General features: G+C 37.2%; 1 protein-coding gene across 1 annotated transcript in view; it reads left to right on the forward strand.

Annotated features, from left to right (window-relative positions):
- TTN (titin) overlaps positions 1-24,260 on the forward strand; it is a 242,891-nt gene that overhangs the window by 72,924 nt on the left and 145,707 nt on the right. The window contains exons 79-118 of the mRNA XM_074873084.1: positions 71-349; positions 474-761; positions 977-1,255; positions 1,360-1,638; positions 1,717-1,995; positions 2,141-2,428; positions 2,602-2,889; positions 5,610-5,891; positions 6,157-6,435; positions 6,546-6,827; positions 6,950-7,228; positions 7,688-7,975; positions 8,126-8,404; positions 8,499-8,777; positions 8,876-9,154; positions 9,684-9,971; positions 10,126-10,413; positions 10,939-11,229; positions 11,964-12,251; positions 13,259-13,351; positions 13,468-13,753; positions 14,008-14,188; positions 14,544-14,633; positions 14,716-14,983; positions 15,081-15,341; positions 15,932-16,141; positions 16,250-16,327; positions 16,442-16,468; positions 17,152-17,199; positions 18,133-18,189; positions 18,289-18,366; positions 18,645-18,899; positions 19,546-19,638; positions 20,184-20,261; positions 20,959-21,027; positions 21,640-21,723; positions 21,970-22,032; positions 22,290-22,367; positions 22,732-22,812; positions 23,359-23,436. Coding sequence (XP_074729185.1) covers positions 71-349; positions 474-761; positions 977-1,255; positions 1,360-1,638; positions 1,717-1,995; positions 2,141-2,428; positions 2,602-2,889; positions 5,610-5,891; positions 6,157-6,435; positions 6,546-6,827; positions 6,950-7,228; positions 7,688-7,975; positions 8,126-8,404; positions 8,499-8,777; positions 8,876-9,154; positions 9,684-9,971; positions 10,126-10,413; positions 10,939-11,229; positions 11,964-12,251; positions 13,259-13,351; positions 13,468-13,753; positions 14,008-14,188; positions 14,544-14,633; positions 14,716-14,983; positions 15,081-15,341; positions 15,932-16,141; positions 16,250-16,327; positions 16,442-16,468; positions 17,152-17,199; positions 18,133-18,189; positions 18,289-18,366; positions 18,645-18,899; positions 19,546-19,638; positions 20,184-20,261; positions 20,959-21,027; positions 21,640-21,723; positions 21,970-22,032; positions 22,290-22,367; positions 22,732-22,812; positions 23,359-23,436 — 7,938 coding nt within the window. The remainder of the gene's footprint in view (positions 1-70; positions 350-473; positions 762-976; positions 1,256-1,359; positions 1,639-1,716; positions 1,996-2,140; positions 2,429-2,601; positions 2,890-5,609; positions 5,892-6,156; positions 6,436-6,545; positions 6,828-6,949; positions 7,229-7,687; positions 7,976-8,125; positions 8,405-8,498; positions 8,778-8,875; positions 9,155-9,683; positions 9,972-10,125; positions 10,414-10,938; positions 11,230-11,963; positions 12,252-13,258; positions 13,352-13,467; positions 13,754-14,007; positions 14,189-14,543; positions 14,634-14,715; positions 14,984-15,080; positions 15,342-15,931; positions 16,142-16,249; positions 16,328-16,441; positions 16,469-17,151; positions 17,200-18,132; positions 18,190-18,288; positions 18,367-18,644; positions 18,900-19,545; positions 19,639-20,183; positions 20,262-20,958; positions 21,028-21,639; positions 21,724-21,969; positions 22,033-22,289; positions 22,368-22,731; positions 22,813-23,358; positions 23,437-24,260) is intronic.

Genomic DNA, 24,260 nt, shown 5'->3' on the forward strand with positions numbered 1-24,260 from the left:
TATATCCTGTGCTCACTGCTTTGTGGGTAGATTTCCTGGTGACACACTGACCCCTCCCTTCCTATTTCAGAACCGGCAGTCATCTTAGAGAAGACAGAGCCAATCACAGTAATGGCTGGCAATCCTTTTACCTTGGAGTGCAAAGTAGGAGGAACACCTGAACTTGTTGCCAAATGGTACAAAGACGGCAGAGAACTAAGGAGCGATCGCAAATACCAAATTACCTTTTTCAATAATATATCCACTTTGAAAGTCTTTTCTGCAGACAGGGGAGACAGGGGCTTGTATACTTTTGAGGTGCACAATGAGGTGGGGGACAGTAGCTGCACTTCCTCAGTTGATGTTTCAGGTCAGCTCTATGTCTTTGTTGTTCACACTTGTCTTTAAAGAAAGCTTTTTTTCTTTTCCACTTCCCTTTCCCCTGAAAGAAAGCCAACACTTTTCTTCTTATTCTTCTGCCCTGTCATACTCAGATCGTCTTGTTCCTCCTTCATTCTCAAGAAAACTAAAGGAAACAAATGGGGTGCTGGGATCTTCAGTGCTTCTGGAGTGCAAAGTGTCTGGCACATCCCCCATATCTGTGGCCTGGTTTCAGGATGGGAATGAGATTGTTAGTGGAGAAAAATATGAAATCTCATTCTTGGATAACGTTTGTGCTTTGAAGCTGAATGCCCTGGATGTCACAGATACAGGGCCATATACCTGTGTGGCAGCCAATGTGGCTGGATCTGATGAATGCAGTGCCTTCTTGACTGTACAAGGTCAGTGGAAGGATACTACAGCCCCTTCAATTAAATTGTTCCTCCCTCTTCTCTTCCTTCCCTCTGGTTTCCCATGGTTTCTTTTTCATGTTTTTTTCTGTTTTCTCCCCCTTTCTCTCTCTTTTTTTGACTCAAACATGCTCCAGTTTTCCTCCCCCACAGACACTCGCCTATTAACGTCTTTCTTCCTCTTCACTTCTTTGTATGATCCTTAGAACCACCTTCTTTTGTGAAGACACCTGATCCCCAGGAAGTTTTGCCCAGATCAAGTGTGACATTCACCAGCTACATCAAGGGCAGTACTCCCTTCAAAGTGACCTGGTTTCGAGGCATCAGGGAGTTGGTGCCAGACAGCAACTGCTCCATCTCTCTGGATGAGTCTGTGGCACAGCTGCAGCTATACAACGTGGAGCCAGGCCACAGCGGGGACTATGCTTGCGTAGTCACAAATGATGCTGGCAGTGCCTCATGCACAACCCAACTCTTTGTGAAAGGTGTGTTTGTGTGTGTGCGTGAATGCACAGGTATCTCCCTTCATGCTCTGCCTGCAGCCCTGCCACATCTGTCCCTCTCACTATTGATCTGTGCCTCTCCACAGAGCCTGCAATCTTTGTGAAGAAATTAAGTGATTTCAGTGTGGAGCAGGGGAAGTCTGTTGTGTTGGAAAGCAGCTACACAGGCACGCCTCCCATCTCTGTCACTTGGAAAAGAAATGGCATGCCCATTGCTCAGTCTCCACGCTGCAGTATTACAACTACTGACAAATCTGGCATTCTTGAAATCTTCAACAGCACCAAGAGCGATGAAGGCGAATACACCTGTGAGGTGGCAAATGAGGCGGGTGGGGATGTTTGCCACAGCCTTGTATCCATCTTAGGTATGCATCACCCCTGACCCCCCCTAAGGGACCCCACTGATGCTCTGCCTCTGCTCACCATGCTCTCTCCTTCCCTAGAACCACCCTATTTTGTCACGCACCTGGACCGTGTAGAGGTGAAAGTTGGGGAGCCCTTGGTCTTAAAATGCCAGATTGGTGGTACGCCAGAAATCAAGGTGTCCTGGTACAAAGATGACACCAAGCTCAGATCAACACAGGCTTATAAAATGCACTTGAAGAACAATGTGGCAACGCTGGCATTCTCCACCGTGGAGGATAGTGACATTGGAGAATATATCTGCAAAGCAGAAAATAGCGTTGGCTTCGCCACTTCCACAGCTTTGCTTGTTGTTAAAGGTGATGTGCCAAAGGTCACTCTTTTCTGGGGTAGTTTTTAGGAACTCTTTGTTGTCTACAGAAAGGGGTACTTCTAATTTCAGAGTTAATTCTAGATTAACAGGGTCACTTCCTACTTATAGTAGTGATTATTATTGTTTTGCAGAACGTCAACTTCCTCCTACATTCGCCAGAAAACTGAAAGATATTCAGGAGGCAGTTGGTGCCCCAGTGACATTTGATTGCCGCATAAATGGCTCAGAGCCTATCCAGGTGTCTTGGTACAAGGATGGGGTTCTCTTAAGCGACAGTGATAACATGCAATCAGCCTTCTTAAATAATATTGCGACTCTCCAGATCTTGCAAACTAGTATGGCTTACTGTGGTCAATATACTTGCTCAGCCCAAAACGCTCTGGGGACTGCATCTTCCAGTGCCAAACTTGTCCTCACAGGTTTGTAGCTCACACTTAAACAAAGATCTTTTCTATGTCTTTGCTCTTTTATTTCTTCACCCTTTTTCCCTCTTTGCCCGTAGTATGGTGGTCAGGGAGCATGGGCATGACATGGTGAGGTGTGTGGTGAGGAGGGCTTGGTGGTGAGCTCTGTCATGCTTTACTCTTTGCAGAACATCTACAACCTCCCTTCTTTGACATCAAGCCAGTATCTATCGATGTGGCACGAGGGGAAAGTGCAACCTTTAAGTGCCACATGACTGGCTCTGCTCCCATAAGGATTACTTGGACCAGAGACAACAGAGAGATCCGCCCAGGTGGCAACTACAAGATGACGCTGGTGGAAAACACGGCCAGCTTGACAGTCCTAAAAGTCGGTAAAGGGGATGCTGGACTTTACACATGTACTGCGAGCAACAGTGTTGGAAAGGACGCATGCGCAGCTCAGCTGGCTGTACAAGGTATTGCTGTGACCTTTAGTGTTCACGAGGCTTTTCTTTGCAAGGCAGACACCTGGAAAACAAAGCCCTAAATGCAGACGTGTGAGACTAACAACCTTTACAAGACGCTACACAGATGTCTTATTTCATTTAAATATTATTGTAATATTTAAATACTTATTCATCTTTCTTCTGTTGTGGTATAGTGCATGATTTGTCTTATCAAAGGGATTCTTCCATTAAAATGTTAGCTCTTAGTGCCCTGTTGCGTCTTTATGAGTGGCCCCTTTGGCCAGCAAAGTATGTCTTCCTAAAGTCTTTCTCCAGCAGTGACATTCATTAAGTTGTCCAGGGGAGGGAAAGGTAACTGAGAGAAACTCAGTTCACTTACGAGACTTAAATGTATTTTTACAGGGTGTGCAGCTCCTGAAAATAGTTTTACTCTTTCATAGACTGAAAACATTGAAAATTGCTGTTCTAGACAGCAAAATTGGAGGATCTGAGGGCAGACTTGGTGACAGATATCCATTCCACCAACACTTTGCTTCTCCACATAGCGTGTGGATCTTATACACTCCAATGATCTAAATTTATGACTGGATCAAACTGTCTTGGTACAAGTGACACTTGTATATTCATGTAATTTCCTTAGTGTAGGTGGGAACACTGGATTTATTTATAGCTGTTCCGGATATCTTATTCTTACTGATTTTATAAAAGAATGAATGTAAAATACGTGACTTAAATTATGCATGAGTTCAAATATCCCTGTTGGTTTAGTGCTTTCTCTTTTTTCCCCTCTGTATAAATTTATGGGGAAAAGAACAAAAACATTTCAAGAGTAAATATTATGAATTTTACTCTCTAAGAAAAATAACATAAGAGGCTGAACTACCACTAGCAAGATTTTGTAATAATTGCTTGTCAATTGTATTATATATATCTAGACTACATTCTATCCATAGGGATTTTTCTTCGTGGGGGTGGGAAGAGTATGGCAGACTGAATTACCTGTGGTTTCAGTGGCAAGTAGGGGTGCTGTTATTATATAGCTTGACTTACAAAGAGCACTGAAAAATTGTAGCAAGCAATATAACCTCTTTAAAAGATTTAAAGCTTGTTTCCACCAAAATCACAATTCTGTTTATTATCAATGATAACATTGCTAATAGATTCATTTGACCGGAGTTACCATTCATAAAACCATCCCTACTGACCTTATTTATTTTCTTACTCTTCAACTATTTATTCATAAAATCCTGATTTTCTTTTTTTCCCAGGATTATTATTTTATTTTTTGATCCTGAATTTATACTGGCACTAATTTCAATCCTTTAGAATTTGTACAGTTTCCCCAGGGCTGTAAAATTAATGATGTTCATTGTCAGCCAGTTTTCATAGAACTTGGAAGGGCAAGCTCTTTGTGTGCATTGATTTGCATGTGTTTAATTTGAACAGATGCTGTCTCATTTCTATGATACACAGCATTTTGTTTGCAGAATTAAGATATTTTGTTCAATTGACCTTGAAAATCTCCCAGTTTTTTATTAACTTTCCCATCTAATGTTCCCAATCTGTGGTTTTAACAATTGCTTTAGGTTCTAGAAACTGCTTTACATCTAAGTATATACCTTACTAACCTGTATATCCTCATTTTTGGAAAGGAGTAGTATTAGTGTGGCTACTCAGCAAATGTTAGCATGCAGATAGATAATCAACTCTTTGTCAAAGTGAAATCTGATAGTAAATTGCTAAGGTTCCAAGAGTCCATGTGTTAACAAGCCATCATTTCTATTTTTAAAACTCTAAGGAAGTTTTGTTACTAACAACATAGGATGTTCAGCAAATGTCCCACAGGTTGAAGTAACCCACAATAAAATAGTTATTCTTCCTACACTTTACAGACAGATGCACAAAGAGGCACTTCATCCTGTTTTGCAGAGATTTGTTTGTTGTGCCCGCATTATCACTTCTTGGTTTTACTTAGTTATATCTTTGATCTATGAACATTCAGTCTTGTGATTCTGAATCATCCATATGGTGCTTTTGATGAAAAGTGTCAAACCTCCACTCCTTTCTCTCCTTACAGAATAAAATGTAACCATCCGGTTTTCTTTTTAGTCACAGGACCTTTAACACCAATTTCTGTAATACCAGCTATGTTATGATTCTTCCCAGCATGATTATTTTGAACCTCTTTTGTTTGCTACCTAAGCTCCTTGACTCTTATTACTTACATGCACCTTTATGTTTGTCTTTGCAATAAATATGTGAAGGGTTATAGTGCAGGCACATTTATTGACTATATCAATTGTTAATGACATATTAGGATATGAAGCAGTTGCTATAATGCTCATCATAAATGACATTAATAATATTTCTTGGCTGAACAGTTTGGATTCTTGCATTTCCATCAGGCATTTTGATTATTCATGTATTGCAAGAGGATATTACTTAAAGAAAACCACACATGTCAGCGGATCTGTACTGAATACATAGAAGGACAAGTAGAGTGGGACAGTAAAGGATGGAGAATCTAACTGAAATGCAGATAGAGAACTTGTTTGCTTCATAATCTAGATTTTGGACCAACTTGAAATAATCTAAAATAAGTTTCATAGCAATTGCAAAATTAGAATGTTTGCATAAGTTCCCAAAGTTTACATTTTCTGTTACATATGTCCCTGCTTATTCAGAGTCAGTGCAGTTTAAAGCATCATCTCCCCTTTTTGGCTTTCCAGAACCACCAAGGTTTATTAAGAAACTAGACTCCTCAAGACTTGTGAAACAGCATGATTCCACTAAGTATGAATGCAAAATAGGTGGGTCTCCAGAAATCAAAGTCACCTGGTATAAAGGTGAAACCAAGATCCATCCCAGTGAAAAATACAGGATGTCCTTTGTGGATTCAGTGGCAGTCATTGAGATGCACAACCTCAGCGTTGAAGACAGTGGTGACTACACTTGTGAAGCTCAGAATCAAGCGGGTAGTGCAAGCACCAGTACTTCACTGAAAGTAAAAGGTCAGAATCCCAGCTCTTTCCTTACTTTTTTATCTATATGAGTCCTCCCTTGTGGAGAAGCTGTTAAATCCCACTTTCTTTAGTCAGAGGCCAAAACCTGTCTGAATAGAAGGCAAATCTCTTCTTGGTTTGTTATGCTGTGGGAGATCTTTCTTATTTATGGTTTGTCTTTGCTGTTCAGTGTCAGAACGGCTACTTGAATAGTCTGTCCTCTTCAGTCTCCTTTGCTCAAATAACACAAACTTTAACCTCTTTTTTTTTTCAGCACCCCCTATTTTTACCAAGAAGCCCCATCCAGTCCAGACCTTGAAAGGGTCTGATATTCACCTGGAATGTGAGCTTCAGGGCACTCCTCCATTCCAGATTTCATGGTATAAAGACAAACGAGAAATTCGGAGCAGCAAGAAGTATAAGGTCATGTCCGAGAACTACCTAGCTAGTATTCACATTCTCAGTGTGGATACTGGAGATGTTGGTGAATATCACTGTAAAGCTGTAAATGATGTGGGAAGTGACTCCTGTACTGGCTCTGTAACTCTAAGAGGTTTGTATAAACATTGGCACCTTTTTGGCATTTCATTGTTCCTGCCATTCTCCTCCTACTTTCCCATTCCTGGCGTGGTTTTTTACTGTTAAATATCTTCTCTTAAATAGCGCCACCGACCTTTGTGAAGAAGCTGAGTGATCTCACTGTCGTAGTTGGGGAGTCGATTGAACTGCAGGCTGCAGTAGAAGGATCACAGCCCATTTCTGTTCTGTGGTTAAAAGACAAAGGGGAAATCATTAGAGAAAGTGATAATCTTTGGATCTCCTATTCAGAAAACATTGCAACTATGCGGATTGGAAATGCAGAACCAGCCAATGCTGGGAAATACGTTTGTCAGATAAAAAATGATGCTGGAGTTAAGGAATGCTTTGCCACGCTGACAGTCCTAGGTTGGTAGCATGGGATAAAAACCACAATGTGTTTTAAGATGCTTTAAAATTTCAATTTTTATCATACTAATAACTACTACATTGTTGTTTTTAAAAATTTTGTGACTTGCATGTTATTGCAGAACCTGCAGTCATTGTAGAGAAGCCAGGCCCAGTCAAAGTTACAGCTGGAGACTCTTGTACTCTGGAATGCACAGTAGACGGCACACCAGAGCTTACTGCTAGGTGGTTTAAGGATGGAAATGAATTGTCCACTGACCATAAATATAAAATCAGTTTCTTCAACAAAGTATCTGGACTTAAGATCCTCAATGCAAGACTAGAAGACAGTGGAGAATATACTTTTGAGGTGAAAAACAGTGTTGGTAAAAGCAGCTGCACAGCTTCAGTGCATGTTTCAGGTTAGTTGACTACTCTTTTTGAGTTTGATCCTATAGTTCCTTTACAAAGCCTTCAGACAGCAAACTGTTTCTCATGACTGAGACTAGTCATGAGAGACTCATTGCTTGTATAATCTTAGGACTACTTGGCATACCACTTTGACAGGCATCAAGACTAGATGCCTGCCTAATCTCTGAGGGGCAGGAGTTGTTGCAAGGGTTTGATTTCTTCAGCCTTAAACTACATGTCTTCTTGGACAGCTGGAACAATATTGTTTCTTATGAAAAAGAACTGCAAAAATAAAAGGTGTCCCTCAAAATGTGTGAATGAAAGCTCCAGCATATCCTTAACCATCATCCAGCTATTTTTCAATGACTTAAGTGTGTAGGAACAGACTGATTTTATTATGCATGGGGAACTTTCTTCATTTTAAGCTCATGTATGGTAATTTTTATTTTTTATTTTTTTAACAAATACAGATCGTATTATACCTCCTTCTTTCACAAGAAAACTGAAAGAAACGTACGGTCAGCTGGGTTCTTCTGCTGTACTGGAGTGCAAAGTTTATGGGTCACCACCTATTCTGGTTTCCTGGTTTCATGATGGACAGGAGATTACCAGTGGAGACAAGTATCAGGCTACCCTTACAGACAATACCTGTTCTCTGAAAGTGAATAGACTTCAGGAATCTGATATGGGAACTTATTTGTGCACAGCTAGTAACGTAGCTGGGTCTGATGAATGCAGCGCATTTTTGAGTGTTAGAGGTCAGTATCAAAAAGAAGCCAGAGTCAGAGGGCACAAATTTATTTTCAAAAAACCTTCATTCTTTCCTTTGCTGCATATTTCTGATTACTATGCTCTTCATGAGAAGTTCAAATGTACTTCTTCTCTGTCTGTTTTATTTGCATGCTTAGAACCACCATCTTTTGTGAAGAAACCTGAACCACTGAATGTTTTATCTGGGGCAAATGTAACCTTTACCAGTATCGTAAAAGGCTCCTCTCCATTGGAAGTTAAATGGTTTAGAGGTAGTGTTGAACTAGTACCAGGAGAAAGATGCAACATCACCTTGCAAGATTCAATTTCAGAACTGGAGCTGTTTGATGTACATCCACTTCAGAGTGGAGACTACACCTGCCAAGTCTCTAATGAGGCAGGGAAGATTTCTTGCACAGCACATCTTTTTGTCAAAGGTTTGTCCAGACTACTGTTTCTTATGCTTATTATGCTTCTAAAAACAATCTCTTGGCTTTGTTTAATTTGTTTTCTTCCCATTGTTCGTTATAGAACCAGCCAAATTTGTGAAGAAGGTGAATGATTTAAATGTAGAAAAAGGGAAAAATTTAATCTTGGAATGCACATATACGGGTACTCCACCAATTTCAGTGACATGGAAGAAAAATGGAGTAAAAATAATGCACTCTGAGAAGTGTAGCATCACCACTACAGAAACATCTGCCATACTGGAAATCTCTAGTAGCAAACTAGAAGATCAGGGGCAATATTCATGTCATATTGAAAATGATTCTGGCCAAGACAATTGTCACGGTGCAATCACAATACTAGGTGCGTCAAGCCACCATTACTTCATCAAGTGTTATTTGATCTACTAATGGTCATTGTGCAAGACCTTTTTATGCTAATGGTGTGTGTTTGTTCTTCAGAACCACCTTACTTCATTACACCCTTGGAGCCAGTGCAGGTGACTGTTGGGGATTCTGCATCCTTACAGTGCCAGGTTGCTGGAACACCAGAAATGATTGTATCATGGTACAAAGGCGATACAAAGCTGAGAGGAACTGCTACTGTGAAAATGCATTATAAGAACCAAGTTGCCACTCTGGTTTTCAGCCAGGTAGACAGTAGTGACAGTGGGGAGTACATCTGCAAAGTAGAAAACGCTGTTGGGGAGGCTGCTTCATCATCTTTGCTGACAGTTCAAGGTGAATATTTCATTTTAAAAAATAGGAAAATGGCCTATTTTTCTTAAGTATGCTTTTCTATTTTGCAAAACAAGGATTACCTTTTCCTTGTTAAACACTTTACTGTTTCTTGACGTGTAAGATAGCCTGTAGAATTGTCGTCTGTTAACAAAGGCCTACCAGTAAAGCTAATCGAAATATGTCTCTTACTGATCACAGCTCTTCTGTAGGGATGCAAGCTTCTGCATCTTCCTTCCCCATTGAGGATATTACTTTGATTGTTTCCACCATTAGCAGTCCTGAGGGTTAAATAGGCTCTCTGGGTGTAACTAAGGGCAGAGTGGTTATGTATTTTCCTGCAACTATATGCACAGTGCTCTTTTCACATCAGGTTCCAAATAAATGATAAGCTGAATAACATTTTTATTTGGAGGCTATGAGCAAAAATCCATCATACTCTACAGTATATTAGGCAGTGATTACTGCTGAGTACAGCAATAGGTACATATCTTCTGAAAACCCTCACTGTACAATACCTGCTTTCTTACAGAGCGTAAACTTCCTCCTACTTTTACACGAAAATTAAGAGATGTTCATGAAACTGTTGGCTTACCAGTTACATTTGATTGCGGCATTGCTGGTTCAGAACCTATTGAAGTAACTTGGTTTAAAGACGGTGTACGTGTAAAAGAGGACTACAATGTTCACACATCCTTTGTGGATAATGTAGCAACTCTCCGGATTTTGAAGACAGATAGGAGCCTTATTGGGCAATATACCTGCACAGCTACCAATGCGATTGGGACTGCTTCTTCTAGTGGCAGGCTTGTCCTTACAGGTCGGTGGGCTGTGAAATATTTAATGGAAATATCTTGAAACTCACTTTTGTTCTACATATGGGTTTAATATTGTACAAATAATATTCATTTCACAGAGGTTTAAAGCAAATCAAGATTTTGAAATGATGCTTTTTTATTTCTTTCACTCTTCAGAAGGGAAGACTCCTCCATTCTTTGACATCCCAATTACACCTGTGGATGGTATTATTGGAGAAAGTGCTGACTTTGAGTGTCACATTTCTGGAACACAGCCTATTAGAGTCACTTGGGCAAAAGATAACCAAGAGATTAGAACAGGAAGAAACTACCAGATCAGTTATGTAGACAACACAGCCCACTTGACCATCTTGAGTGTTGACAGGGGAGACTCTGGAAAGTATACATGCTATGCTAGCAACGAAGTTGGAAAGGAGTCTTGCACAGCTCAACTGACTGTTAAAGGTACTGAATAAATAATACTTTGTGTGTACATTTTTCTTCCTTTAATTATATAGGAAGTTAACCTTATTGCTACAAAATGAGTTTGAGAAAAACATTTGAGATATAGCTTGAAAGTTCCTATCTGGAGATAGATACCCATGGGTCTTTTAAGGGAATTAGAAAGAGTCATTAACAGTGGGAGGAGAAATGAAAGAATATTTTCTTTGGTCTAGTTTCTTTATAGGCTTTGGCCTATTTCTTTCTTGAGAACTCAACAAAAATCTTGGGGTTTTTTTAAATGGCATTTGACTTAAATCAGTGTAAGAGGATTTTTTTTCAAATAGAAAAATCAGCTATTACAGTGACTCTAAGAGCAGGACACCTGCTGTTTATCTTGGCAAACTTTCACTTTAAAAAAACTCCTATTTGAATGAGAACAAATTTCAGTTTCCCAATGTTCAGATTTTTCTTGAAGCATTTTCTTTAGAATTTTTCATTTCAGATTTGATTCATAGAATTTGAATAATATGTTCTTTTTTTTTACAGAACGAAAAACTCCACCTACTTTTACTAAGAAACTGTCTGAAGCAGTAGAAGAAACAGAAGGGAATGAACTTAAACTTGAGGGCCGTATTTCTGGCTCTCAGCCTTTGACTGTTGCTTGGTATAAAAACAATCAGGAAGTTCATTCAAGCCCTCATTGTGAAATATCTTTCAAAAACAATACCTTACTTTTGCATATAAAGAGTGTAGAGCAATCAGATGCTGGTTTATATACCTGTAAAGTGTCCAATGAAGCAGGAAGCGTGTTGTGTACATCTTCTGTTGTTATCAGAGGTTAGTTGAAGTCTTATTTTCCTTTGGTTATTTCTTTTCTCTGTTGTATATGGGCTGCAATTATACAGCTTCTGTCTTATGAGCTGGTTTTACTCACCTAACAGCAGTAATTTGTCCTGAGATGAACACTGAGTTAAACCACAAAATCAAGGAATTCTTTCAATTTTGTGATAAAAATTAAACATTTTTGAGGCAGATGCTTCTTTACTTTTTCAGTATTTGCTATGACTGATCTAAAGTGAAGATTGAAATATTTGTGTGATATTTCTGTTGAATTTTTAATCATTCTTTTTTCATGGAATAACAGTTTTTCTGTGCAATTACAGCTAAGCTTGGGCAGCCTCGGCAGTGTGTTGTGGCAGCATGGCACTTCATCGTAATACTCTTGCAGGAGATTGCATATTTTTTTCTATAGAAGTGCTTATATAGTTTTGCAGCCTAATAGCAGTGCTTTAGTTCTTATATTATTTTTCACACGTGAATGTCCTTGCTGCATGGAGAAAAGATATTTCTTGCATGTTGGCATAGAAAACACTCTTTTGATATTAATTCCATTTTAATATGACTGAAATTCTCAGACTTGTTTATCTGTGAGAGACAAGTCGTGAGGTGACATTATCTTCCTTCATTTTTTGCCACTCTCTTCTTAAGAATCACATGTATCTCTTTTTCTCTTACATTCTTAATCATACTTCCCTTCCTTGAGTATTCACTCAAGCATTTTCATATTCCAGAACCTAAAAAGCCTCCAGTTTTTGATCAGCCTCTTCAGCCAGCAGCAGCAGAGGAGGGTGATACCCTACATCTCAGCTGCCACGTCCAAGGATCGCAACCAATCCGGATTCAGTGGCTGAAGGCAGGGAGAGAAATAAGAGCTTCAGACAGATGCAACTTCAGCTTTGCTAATGGAGTAGCTCTTCTGGAACTTGCTGCTGTTATCAAATCTGATTCAGGAGAATATGTATGCAAAGCTTCAAATGCAGCTGGCACTGATACTTGCAAATCTAAAGTGACGGTTAAAGGTACAGTAACATGGAGAAAAACAGGGTATATGATGGAAATTTAAAGCAAGATTCCATTCTGCTTTGTTTTCTGTGGAACAAAAATTTTAATAATCTAATAGCAGACAATCAGTATCTTTTAGTTCTTTGCAAAACTGTACAGTCTGGGAAGACAGTATATTTAACAATAATTTATATATAAATAGCGACATAAACAGTGGGAGATCAGTGTCAAATCCATAGTATATTCTTACCAAAAAGATTAAGAATTTAGTTTCTAAATCTAAACACCAAATTTAAGAAAAATCCAAACTAAATGAGTGAAATTACTTGGACATACATATTTTATGGAAAGGATGAGAACAGTGGTGTTTATTAAAGGAAAATACAAAAGGAATTTGATTGAGCATGTGGTCTTAGAGACTAATTGCTTCAGTACTGTTACAACTCTAAGACATTTTGACCTTTTAGCTGGAAGTAAGTATGTCTAAGCATGAGTTCTTTCATGTAGGTCTTGCCTTACCATTGCGTAAAATAAATAAGAGTTCGGTAATATGTAAAAATAGTATCTTTTTCACCACATGGGTAACTGCAAGGCCAAGAACTACGCAAAAGAAAAAAAAATAGTTTAGTAGATCACTGATAAAAAGTATTTTGCAAGTAACTCTGAGAGTGAAATTTCCAGAAATAGAAAAAAGAATACCTCTCTAAAAACTTATCCATTTTAGAAAATGAGGATTCTTATTTGCATATCCATCTATGAATTTGCATCCATGCAGAATATAAATGACCTGACTGAAGTTAATGAACAGCACAATACGGCCCACAGTGTTCACTTTCATCTGGAAAGTAAAATACAAATTAATTAAAATAACATGAAAGTATTTTGTATTTTTATCTCTTGCATAATATTTTGTTCCATCTCTGTAATTAATTCCTTTTTTACAATTCCTTTGAAAGCATCATCACACATGAACATAAACTATTACACAAAACAATCTTTTTAACTGTTTGACTCTGTTTTTTAGAAAAACCAGCAGCTGCACCAGCAGCTAAGAAAGCAGAAGTGGAAGGAAAACTTTATTTTGTGTCAGAGCCTCAGAATATCAAAGTCATGGAAAGTAAGAACTCTTTTCAAAGAAGTACATTATCTTCTATTTGCCTATACCTTTTGTTTATGTCCTGCTGTCACAGACAGCTGGAAAGACTTATCTTCCTCATTTGCATCTTTCTGCAGAGACTGTTGCAAAATTTATTGCAAAAGTTGGAGGAGACCCAATTCCAAATGTTAAATGGATGAAGGGAAAGTGGAGGCAACTCAACCAGGGAGGTCGCATTATAATCCAGCAGAGAGGAGATGAAGCCAAACTAGAAATAAAGGATGCAATAAAAACTGATTCTGGCATGTATAAATGCGTAGCTTTTAACCAACATGGTGAAATTGAGAGGAGTGTAAACCTACAAGTTGAAGAAAGAAAGAAAGAAGAAGTTGTTGAAGGGGATCTCAGGGCAAAACTAAAAAGGTATATAGAAAGTTTTTATAGATTAATTTACCATCAACACAGAAGAAACATTTTTATTATATATCTCAGATCAAGATATAATTTTTTAATAGTGGTTAAATATGAATAACTGTACTAAAAATAGAAGCACCTGACTAGACTGAACTAAAGGATTCCACTGCACAAAGCAGCTCTAAGCTGATTCATTTTTTCAGTGAACAACTTTTTAGGAATGAAGTGTTGTATATTTTAACTTATGTCATTGATTTGAATAGCACTCCAACAAAAAGGAAGGAAGAAGAGGAACAAACTATTGATATCTTGGAACTTCTCAAAAATGTAGATCCCAAAGAATATGAGAAATATGCTCGCATGTATGGAATTACAGATTTCCGTGGCCTCCTGCAAGCGTTTGAGTTACTAAAGCAAACCCAAGCAGAAGAAAGTCATAGATTGGTAAGACACAGCATGACTGCAGCATTGGCTTTGTTAGGAGTAGTACAGTTCCTTTGAACAGACTTGGTGTCCGCGCACTGATGCTACAGTGTGGGTAGGAATTTCTGGTTCCTCTTTAGATCTTTTACTGACAGTTCTCAATTTCTTTTATGCTTAAACCCAAGAAGAAGGAATGGACCTTCTGGCCAAGGATGTTCTGTCTTCACAACTTGACTGCAGTTTTTAAGATGGAAAGATAAGCTAGTTACAGCACAGTTACAGAAAATCTGATGTAGGAACTAATTTTATGTTGGATAAACATGACTGCTTGACATTAGTATCCTTTAATCTTTGAGTATATTCCTCCTTTTCACAGGAAATTGAGCTCACAGAAAAAGCTCAAAGAGAAGATCAGGAATTTGATGAACTTGTAGCTTTTATTCAGCAACGACTCTCACAGACAGAGGTAACATATTTTTGGACTGATTTGTGAAATATTCAAACCCATAACAGGCAACTTGAAACTAATTTAAACTAATATTTTTCAGCCTATTACTCTGATCAGAGACATTGAAAATCAGACGGTTTTAACAGATGAGGATGCCATCTTTGAATGTGAGATTAAAATTAACTATCCAGAAATTAAACTTTCATGGTACAAGGGAACCCAGAAACTGGACTCCAATGACAAATATGAAATTAGAGTTGAAGGTGATCGCCACATACTGAGAATCAGGAACTGCCAACTTGAGGATCAGGGAAATTTCAGAATAGTGTGTGGACCACACATTGCCAGTGCCAGGCTAACTGTCATTGGTAAGTGTACTTTTGAAGTATGTATTTAAATTAATTTATGCTTTAATTATTCCACTGTCTGATGTCTGCTAAAATGTATGTTTTAACATGCTAATAGAACCTGCAGTTGAACGGCATCTTCATGACACTACTTTCAAGGAAGGAAACACATGCACGCTGTCTTGTCAGTTCTCTATCCCAAATGCCAAGTCTCAGTGGTATAGAAATGGGAGACCCATTAAGATAGGCGGGAGATATTCAACACAAGTCTCTGATAAAGTACACAAACTCATCATCAAGGATGTTAGAACAGAAGACCAGGGACAATATACCTGCAAGCTTGACAATCTAGAAACAACTGCAGATCTGGCCATTGAAGGTTTGTAAACAGATATAGAATCTCTTTATTATGGTAGTGATAAACAGTTTCTGGATGTTCCACTAACAGAACAAATGAAAATAAAAAGAATTTCTTAAAGAGATATTCCCAAACTTGGAAATGGACTAAACAAGGAATTTTGCTGTCCTTTCTCTTTGAACAATATGTGACATACTTGTGTAAGTTAGTATTTTTGACTAAATCATCAATACTAATGTCCCCTGGCCCTCAAACAATCTGAGTCATACTTGCTTTTATTTTCTCTTTCTCTGATACTCTTATATTTTCCTTAGATTTCCTCTTTTTCTTAATTATTCTTTATCTTTGATTTCCTTAATGACTTCTCTTGCATAACTTATTTGCACAGCAATCTTGTACAGTTGTACTCTTATGTCTTCTAATCTTCATTCTTACATAGACAACTTCATAGAAGATGGAATCCCTTTTTCTTACTCTACTTTTTGAAGATCTATTGATATTAACTCTTATTATTATTATAATACAGCTGTGAAAACAATGAGAAGGAATTAAATAAGCTATATGGCCTGGTGGTGCATAACAATAGGTATCTTTTTTGTTTTTAAAAACAGCGGAACCAATTCAGTTCACAAAGAGCATACAGAACATTGTAGTGAGTGAACACCAGTCTGCAACCTTTGAGTGCGAGGTGTCTTTTGATGATGCAGTTGTGACATGGTATAAAGGCCCCACCGAACTGAGAGAGAGTCCCAAGTACAGCTTCAGAAGTGAAGGTCGCTGTCACTATATGACTATTCACAATGTTACTGCAGAAGATGAAGGTAAAAATGCATGGAATATTTGTGCTGATGCTATTCTTTTATCTGAGTTTGTTGTCTGTTTTTTCAATGATAAAGGCATATAAATATCAACATTCTTGGCTGTTGCAGGTGTGTATTCTGTAATTGCTCGTCTTGAACCAAGGGGAGAAGCAAGAAGCACTGCAGAGCTCTATCTGGTAACCAAAGGTTAGCAAATTTGCTAAACAAATTTGTGATCATGGCCATCTGCAAATTTGTGAGTTTGAAACATGATTCTGGAAAGATAAATAGTCCTAAAGGAAATCTAATATTTTTTTGCAGAAATCAAACTGGAGTTGAAGCCACCAGGTAAAGACGGCAAGTCTGGCACAAGATCATGTCTATACTCTGTCATAGATTTACTGCATTGCTCTGCTTTATCTTCTATTTTCAAATCCTTTTTTCCTGGTTATAGTAAGTCAAACCTACACCCTGAAAAAATATTCCTTATCCATATATATGAGGAACTATTTATCCTCATAAATAATGGCAATGAATACTGTGGTAACTCCAAAATCAGTGATATTAATGTGTCTGAGGTCCTATTTTGTACAATACGGGAAGCCACATTCTCTAAAACACAGAGGTTTATTTTTGTTTGAGTGACTGAGGAATAGAACAATTAAGAGTTACCAATGAGTAGATTTGATGTCTTCTGCACAACTGAAGAAAAATAACCAAGGAGGCAAAATGGGTAGCAATCATCTCCTTATGATATATAATGGTCTTCTTTTCTGAATGTTCTTAAGAGCCTACTCCAAAATGATGCTAGAATTACTTAGAAATAAAATGAAACAGTGTAGAGTCTGGCCAGACAGAAAGATTAATGCAATTAGTTACCCATTGGTCAGCTAGCTTATTTTTGAGGAGCAAGCTGCAATCCTTGTATGGTAGAAAAGGAAAGATTAAAGCACCATGAACTATTATTCTTGGGGACAGCATATTCAAATTTTTTTTTTTTATTAAGTCAATTAAACATTTTGTTTTTCTAGATGTTCCTGATGCCAAGGTCGCAGTTCCACCTCAAAAACCAGCTGAAGGTAGGGTAACATAGTGCTGTTTTATATCTGTACTGAAGCAGCAGGCCAGTGGGAACCTCAGAGAAAAATCTTAGACAGCTCAGTGATAAGATCTAGTTACTTATCTCTCTACAAATATAATATGTCTCTATAAATATAATATGAGCAAGGCTTGACTTAAACAGGCTTGTTTTGCTGTGTGGAAGGTGAAATCTATACACAGGTAATGGTAGGAATGAAGCCTTTTCTCTTGAAAAGAGTTTGTCCTTTCCATCTTGTTTTCCTATCAGTCTCTTGTTCACTTGATATTCCTTTTATTTGAGTTTTCCTCTTCTGATCATTCTTTATTTTCACCTTTTCTTTTTTTGTCACAGAAATATCTTTGAAACAAGCTGCCTAAATTACTACCCTTTGGGGAAAAAAAAAAAAAAAAAAAAAAAAAGAAAAGGAAAATAAAATACAAATAATCTTTTAAAGCCATACAATGAATTGCATGTTTATGGCACATGGTGTCTTCCCAGGTTCTGGTATTGGACTACAGACTACAAACATTACATATATTTCTGTTACATTCAATAGTTTACTATGGACCTTAAAAGTTCAATCTTCTTGGTTTCATTTCCAGGATAATTTGGTAAATGTTTGCAGTGGCAGCAGGAAGGGAAAGATTTGATATTTAGGTGAATTACTATCAGCAAAAATAGGAGAGTGATGACAATAAAGAAAATAAAGCTGAGAAGGGCAAGGGTTCAAATAAAGGTAGACTGGGGATCCGCATTCACAATATATTCTTCCAGCTACAGTAAACTGTCAGAATGAGCACCATGTTTGCTTTTATTCTGCAGCTGCAATAAAATCATGTCATATATTTTCCAAATGCACTAGGATTCTTCTTCATTTACAAGAAAACATCATAATCACATTTTATTCTAAATATTTCATTTTTCCTACAAGCTGCTCCTATTCCTATTCTTCTACCTCTTGTTCCACCACCAGTGGAGAAGAAGCCAGGTAAGAATATTTAAAGTCTTTGGACAGTGTGCACATGTTTCATTATGGCTGTTGGTTGGATTTCTTTAAATTTAAATTTTAAAATTTATTGGTTTTAAGCAGAAAAAAAGGTTCCAGTAAAGAAAGTCTCCAAAAAGGTGGTTAAAAAAGGTCCTGAAGAAGTCCCACCACCTAAAGGTAACTTTTATACTTTTTAAAAAAATCTTTTTAAAAAATAGTAAAATTACCTTGTAGAAACAAGGCAATTTGTTTCCAATTCCCTTGAATTAGTCAAATTTGTTTCACTTTTGTCTTTTTGTTAAAAACATACACATTTAAAATCCAAGGTGATTAGGACTGCATAAGAAATTCTTTAAACCATCTGTGAGGATGAAATAACTTCATTAACTGCCATCATCCAATATGCCTTGCAAATTCCAGACTATGATATAAATAATCTTTTTTTTAATTTTAAGTTCCTGAGGTGCTGCCAGAGAAGCCCAAAGAGATCAAAATAACATCCATGGCAAGGAGAGAAGAGATTTATGAAGAAAAGAAGGAAATATATGAAAAGCCCAAAGAAACTTATGAAGAATGGGAAGAAGATTATGGCGAAGATCATGACTATTATGTCAAGGAAGAAGGCTATGATGAAGGGGAAGAGGAATGGGAAGAAGCTTATGAGAAAAGAGAAGTGAGCTATGAAGAAAAACGAGTCATTCATGAAGAAGGTATTTTAATTATCATGCCATTTTATTGCTTCTCTTTTCTCATATTTAAGGCCCAAAAATTTTAAGCCAGGCAGCATTTTTGAGATTTATTTTTTGTTACAATAACTTAAACCATAATATGCTGCCAAGTTTTAATTGGCACTTGATGATAAGACAAAGACTCTAGTATGGCGAGGTATAGATGCAGATAGAAACTAATACACTATAATTTGGTTGCCAATGGGCTTTGCAGATTGGCACATCTTTAAAGCCTAATGTGAGTTCATAGTTTGTAAGGATATGTGTCATTTTTAGCTGTTTTGAATATTTTTCTATCTTTTTTATGTATTCTAGATAAACTTGATTTAGGTTACATGTTTCACACATTAATTGCTTGATGTTAATAGCTGTATTTTGCAATTCCTTGCATGCTTTAACTGTCTGGGGTAGCAGTGACATATATGCCTCTAGGAACAGAATTTGGCTCTGACAAGAAACCATCAAACTTGGAAATAAACAGAAAATTTTACTGCAACAATTGGACCTCCAAAACTGTGTGTGTTTTTCAACTTCATAAATTTATAATGGCATAACTAGTACCTTTTGTGTGTATCAAGCATTTAGACAATGCATTTTTCATCATTAAGTGATGTTATTATTTTTAAAGTGGTTGAAGTTCCTAAGAAGCCTGTGCCTGAGCGAAAACCACCAGCAATTACAGCTGAAAAGAAGGAAAAGAAAGAAGTAACAGTTCGTAAAGGTATGACTTTCCTGCAAAGCAGAAACATGCAGATTAAGATCTGTCATGCATCTTCTTCAAGGTGAAGGTGGTTATTCACACTTCACCGAAAAGGAGAGAATTCTCTTTATATTGGACAGTGACGTGAGCGTGACTTGTGGCAACCCTTCCTCTTCTCCCACATCATATTTCGAGTAGAGAGAGAATAGTGGCAATGGTGGTTGAAGCAACCAAGAATTGCTGGCAAAATCAAACTGAGCTTCAGTTATCTTTGTTTCTCACTGTATATTAGCCTTGGGTATGGGTGGTGCTTTTGAGCCAGTAAATGCTGCACTTCTGAGAAGTGTCCTCTATTTAGATCACTGCATATCTCTCAGGGGAGGGTGGGCCTCATCACCTGTTTCACAAGTGCCTTTACCACCACCATTCACCACCACTGAACAACGCACAAGATGTGCAAAGGTTATAACATCCTAAACAAGAAAATAGCCAGTTCTTCTTGGTTTGTGTACAGAAAATAATTTGCAAGATTATTTAAACAATAAACATATCTGAATTACTTACAGTTGTCAAGAAACCTGTTGATGAAAAAGTGGAGATAACCACTCAGAGGGTTGGAGAAGAAAAAGTCAAACGGGCTGAGGGTAACTACTGCTTAATTGCCTTAATGTCATCTTTACATTAAAGTAGTGGCTATTGTTACTTAGCTGATCTGCATATGCTTTGTCTTCATGTAACTTGGGTCTGATCAATTTTTCAGTCTTTGAAACATCTAATAAAAGTTTCTGATTAATTCTATAAAGGAAGATGAAAAGCTTTTTAGGAGAAAATACTAAATGCAGCTGCTAAGTACCAATGCTTTAAGAAAGGAAGTGGGTGTAAAATTGTACTGGGTGAAATGGTTTGTTTCACTGTAAGCTGAAGATGTGAAATCCCCACTTTCCTCAGATTTCCATATTGACCTGTCTACCAGGATGTCTTGGTTAATTGTTTGGTTATGAAATAAAGATGCATCCTTATTCTCTTAGTAGCCACCACCTTTTGTATAGCATTTCCCATTCTGCAGCAGGAGTTTGTTGGCTGCAATTCAATATATGTCAGGATATGACCTGTGTACTAAACACCTTGAGTTACCCAGCCCCTTTAGGAGGTAGCAAAAAAAAGAAGCAGACACATTCCTTCTGTTGCTTTGCGTGGTTCCAAGCAGCCTGACTTAGCTACCGAGTTAGATTATGTTTGTCTTGTTTGTTGTATTTTCAACATCATTGTTAGATAACTGTAAACTTATTTTGATCTCTTTGCTAAATATATGACTGAATAACAAATTTTTAATGCCAACAGTTACCAAGAAAGTTCTACCACCAAAACCTACACCAATGATCGTTGAGGAAAAAGTTGTGAAAAAGGAAGGTACAGATCAGCATCTTTCAATTGCAGTTTACAATTTTTCCAGCACTCTATGTGTTCTTGTGCTTCTTGTGAATATGTGGGCCTGTGTGTATGTTCCTGAATCTATTGTACTGGTCATGCTGTGACTACTCTGGCATGTGTACCTTGCTTTTACCTTTCATAAACTCTGTTTTTAACATGTTTGTGGCTAGCCTTTTGATTTTTGTTTAAAACAGCCTACAGGTTATTGAACTGTGATTTAGCTTTTTCTTCACCTGTTCTGCCTGCTGGCCTATGACTACATAATGAGCATAATTCTGGCCCAGTGCCACAAAATTGCTTTGAAGAACCACCTTCGGAATTCTTCTGATATATTATTTCCAAAAGCCTGCGCATGCATTTATTTTAAAATTTGGGTTAAAGGTGTCTGTGTCTTTAGTCTTTAACAGACACTAAATATTTTACTTGTATGCTTGGTTTGTGTTCAGTATTTTAGAATGAATACTGACTGTCTAAATATGTCTAAGACTGAAATGTGCAATACAGATACAGATTTGATAAAAACTCACATGCTGACTACCACTAATGTGGCTCTAGAATATAAAATACTAAAACAAAATCCTATTTTTAAAGTACCGACAGTAGAAACATGGACTGTTTCAGAAGAAAAGATGTCGGTTTCTGTCCACAGAGAAGAAGAGTATTCATATGTCACAGGTATGTACAAAACCAAAAATCTGTGCACCCAAATCAAAACAATCTTTCAATCATACTAGATTTTCTTTAATTGATTCTTATGTATGGAAAATTACATATTTAGACACATCGTATATTTGTCTTTCAATATGCATTGCTTCTTTTTGTTCATTGTGTTATGTAGCCAGCCTCAGTTTTCTTTAGATTAATAGATGCCGACATATCAACTATTTTATTTTAACATTTTTTAAATGCTTTCCTTTGAAGAGCCAACAGAGCATGAGAAAACAGTTGAAGAAAGATTCTTTGAAGCTGTTTACCCAATTGAAGGTAGATTGATTAAGAATGAGAGGCTAATCAGTATTTAAGTTTTTAAAACAATTTGAATCTGCAGTTAATTAAAACTCATTGTGGTTTGCACATGCTGTTGGTTTTCTGGATGAATTTTTTTTACATATTAGCATATGTGTTTCAGTGAGCTTTGTGTACTGGACACACATAATATCTTCTTAAAAGCTTTTCAGATTTACTACAGACATTAATATTTCCTATATCCAAATTTAATATCTTTAAAATTCCTATCGTAGCACATAAGGAAGTTGAAGAGGAAGAAGAAGAAGAAGAAGAAGTCATTTCTACAGAAGTGGAGATCCCTCACATTGAAGGTGAATAAAATCTTTCTATCACCATTCACTCATTTTTTCTGAACTTTCTGAACTTTCATGTTATCTGCCTGTACCACTCTTTACCAAAGGATAGGATATCAGAACTGAGATCTTTCCATCTTTCTATGGCTCTATTCTCACAAGTTCAAGCCCTACTGCATTTCTAAACCTAATTCTTCTTCATCACTGCTTTAAATAATTCTTTGAATAGTATTTTTTGAGATAAGCATATGGTATCTGTTTGATAAAACAGCGTATTTTTTGACATGTAGTGTTTGCTTATCCATCGTGTTGCAAATAACTTACTGTGATTTGCCAAATATTTTTACTGTCTGTTAAGTGTTCACCACATATCTCTTTAAAGTGCCTGAGATACCAAAGAGACATATTCCAGAAGAAAGAAAGCCTGTTCCTGTCCCTAAAAAAGAAGCTCCACCAGCTAAAGGTATTTCTACTGCCTTAGTAAAAAACAAAAAAACCCAAACCAAAACAAGTTGTCTTTCATTATATTTTTTTCATATTTTCTTGAATATATTTATGAATTTACTCTCTACATGGCTTTGGTTTTGGATTATTTCCATATGCATTATTTGATTTTGCATTATCTCCATACTTCTACTTTTTCATTTGTGCTATAACTTAGCTTACAGCTTGCATTTGTCTCAGCTTTGGCCCTTCTCTTTCCTAACAGTCTTGTGCTTGTTGTTTCTGTTTATGTTGTGTGTCTTTTGCAGAAAGTTAGGGTGTTTTTACTTCAAGAGAGAGCCATGAACGTGATAGTGCAGTAATGTTAACATTGGAATTTTATATTGTATTGTAGTGTCTTTCCCATGTAGTCCACTGTATGTCCAAAAGGTTGTACATTGTATTGTGTTGCAGTGCTCAGCTCCTTGTCCAGATACTATGTTCTATAAAGTAATCTTGGATTACTGAAATCTGGGTAAGTGGTCAAAAAACTAAAGCTCTCTCACTTTGACAATGTTTTCCAAAGTGCCTGAAGTCCCTAAGAAACCTGTTCCAGAAAAGAAAGTTGCTGTTGCTAAAAAGGAGGTGGCTCCCCCAGCAAAAGGTACGCCATCTTTTGTATTGTAGAATCATACAATCATAGACGGAATCATAAAATGGTTTGGGTTGGGAGGGACCTTAAAGATCATCTCCTTGGCAGGGACACCTTCCACTAGATGTGGTTGCTCAAAGCCCCATCCAATCCGGCCTTGAACACTTCCAGGGAGGGGTCAACCACAGCTTCTCTGGGCAACCAGTTTCAGTGCCTCACAACCCTCACAGTGAAGAATTTCTTCCCTGAATGTGGGCTTTAACCAGTCCTGTACTATTGTGTTGTTTTCCTAATAGGATTCTTAATATAAGCATATGATAATTACAGTCTTTGTGTGTTATACTGTATGTCTGTTCTCATCTAAGATGAACTCAGAAGTCTTAGAAAGATTACTTAAACAAATGTTAATATCTTTAAAGTTCCTGAAGTGCCTAAAAAACCTGTGCCTGAAGAAAAAGTACACGTTCCTGTTCCCAAAGAAGAACCTCCACATGCCAAAGGTATACTTAGTGATTGAGTGTACATGTACCTGTTGAATACCTTTTTAATTTTTTTTTTGTTAGCCTGTACGTAATCATGGTTGTGTTAGAAACTGGTTTTTTATATATCATTCTCTGTCTATACACAGCAGTTTTTAAGGCCAGGTAACTTAGGCAACTCTTTCTTCAGTTATGAAATTGGTCTTAAATCACTTGATAGGCCTCCACAGACTGGCTTGATTTTTTTTTTTTTTTTTCAAATATATGTTGCTCATCTCATACGTTTCTATGTTAAGTGTATGAATGTGTTATGTGAGGTGTCTTGATATTCTTATGAATGGATTAATGAAATTTTAT

Source organism: Strix uralensis, chromosome 6 (assembly GCF_047716275.1).
Source record: "Strix uralensis isolate ZFMK-TIS-50842 chromosome 6, bStrUra1, whole genome shotgun sequence".
In the NCBI taxonomy this organism is placed as follows: domain Eukaryota; kingdom Metazoa; phylum Chordata; class Aves; order Strigiformes; family Strigidae; genus Strix; species Strix uralensis.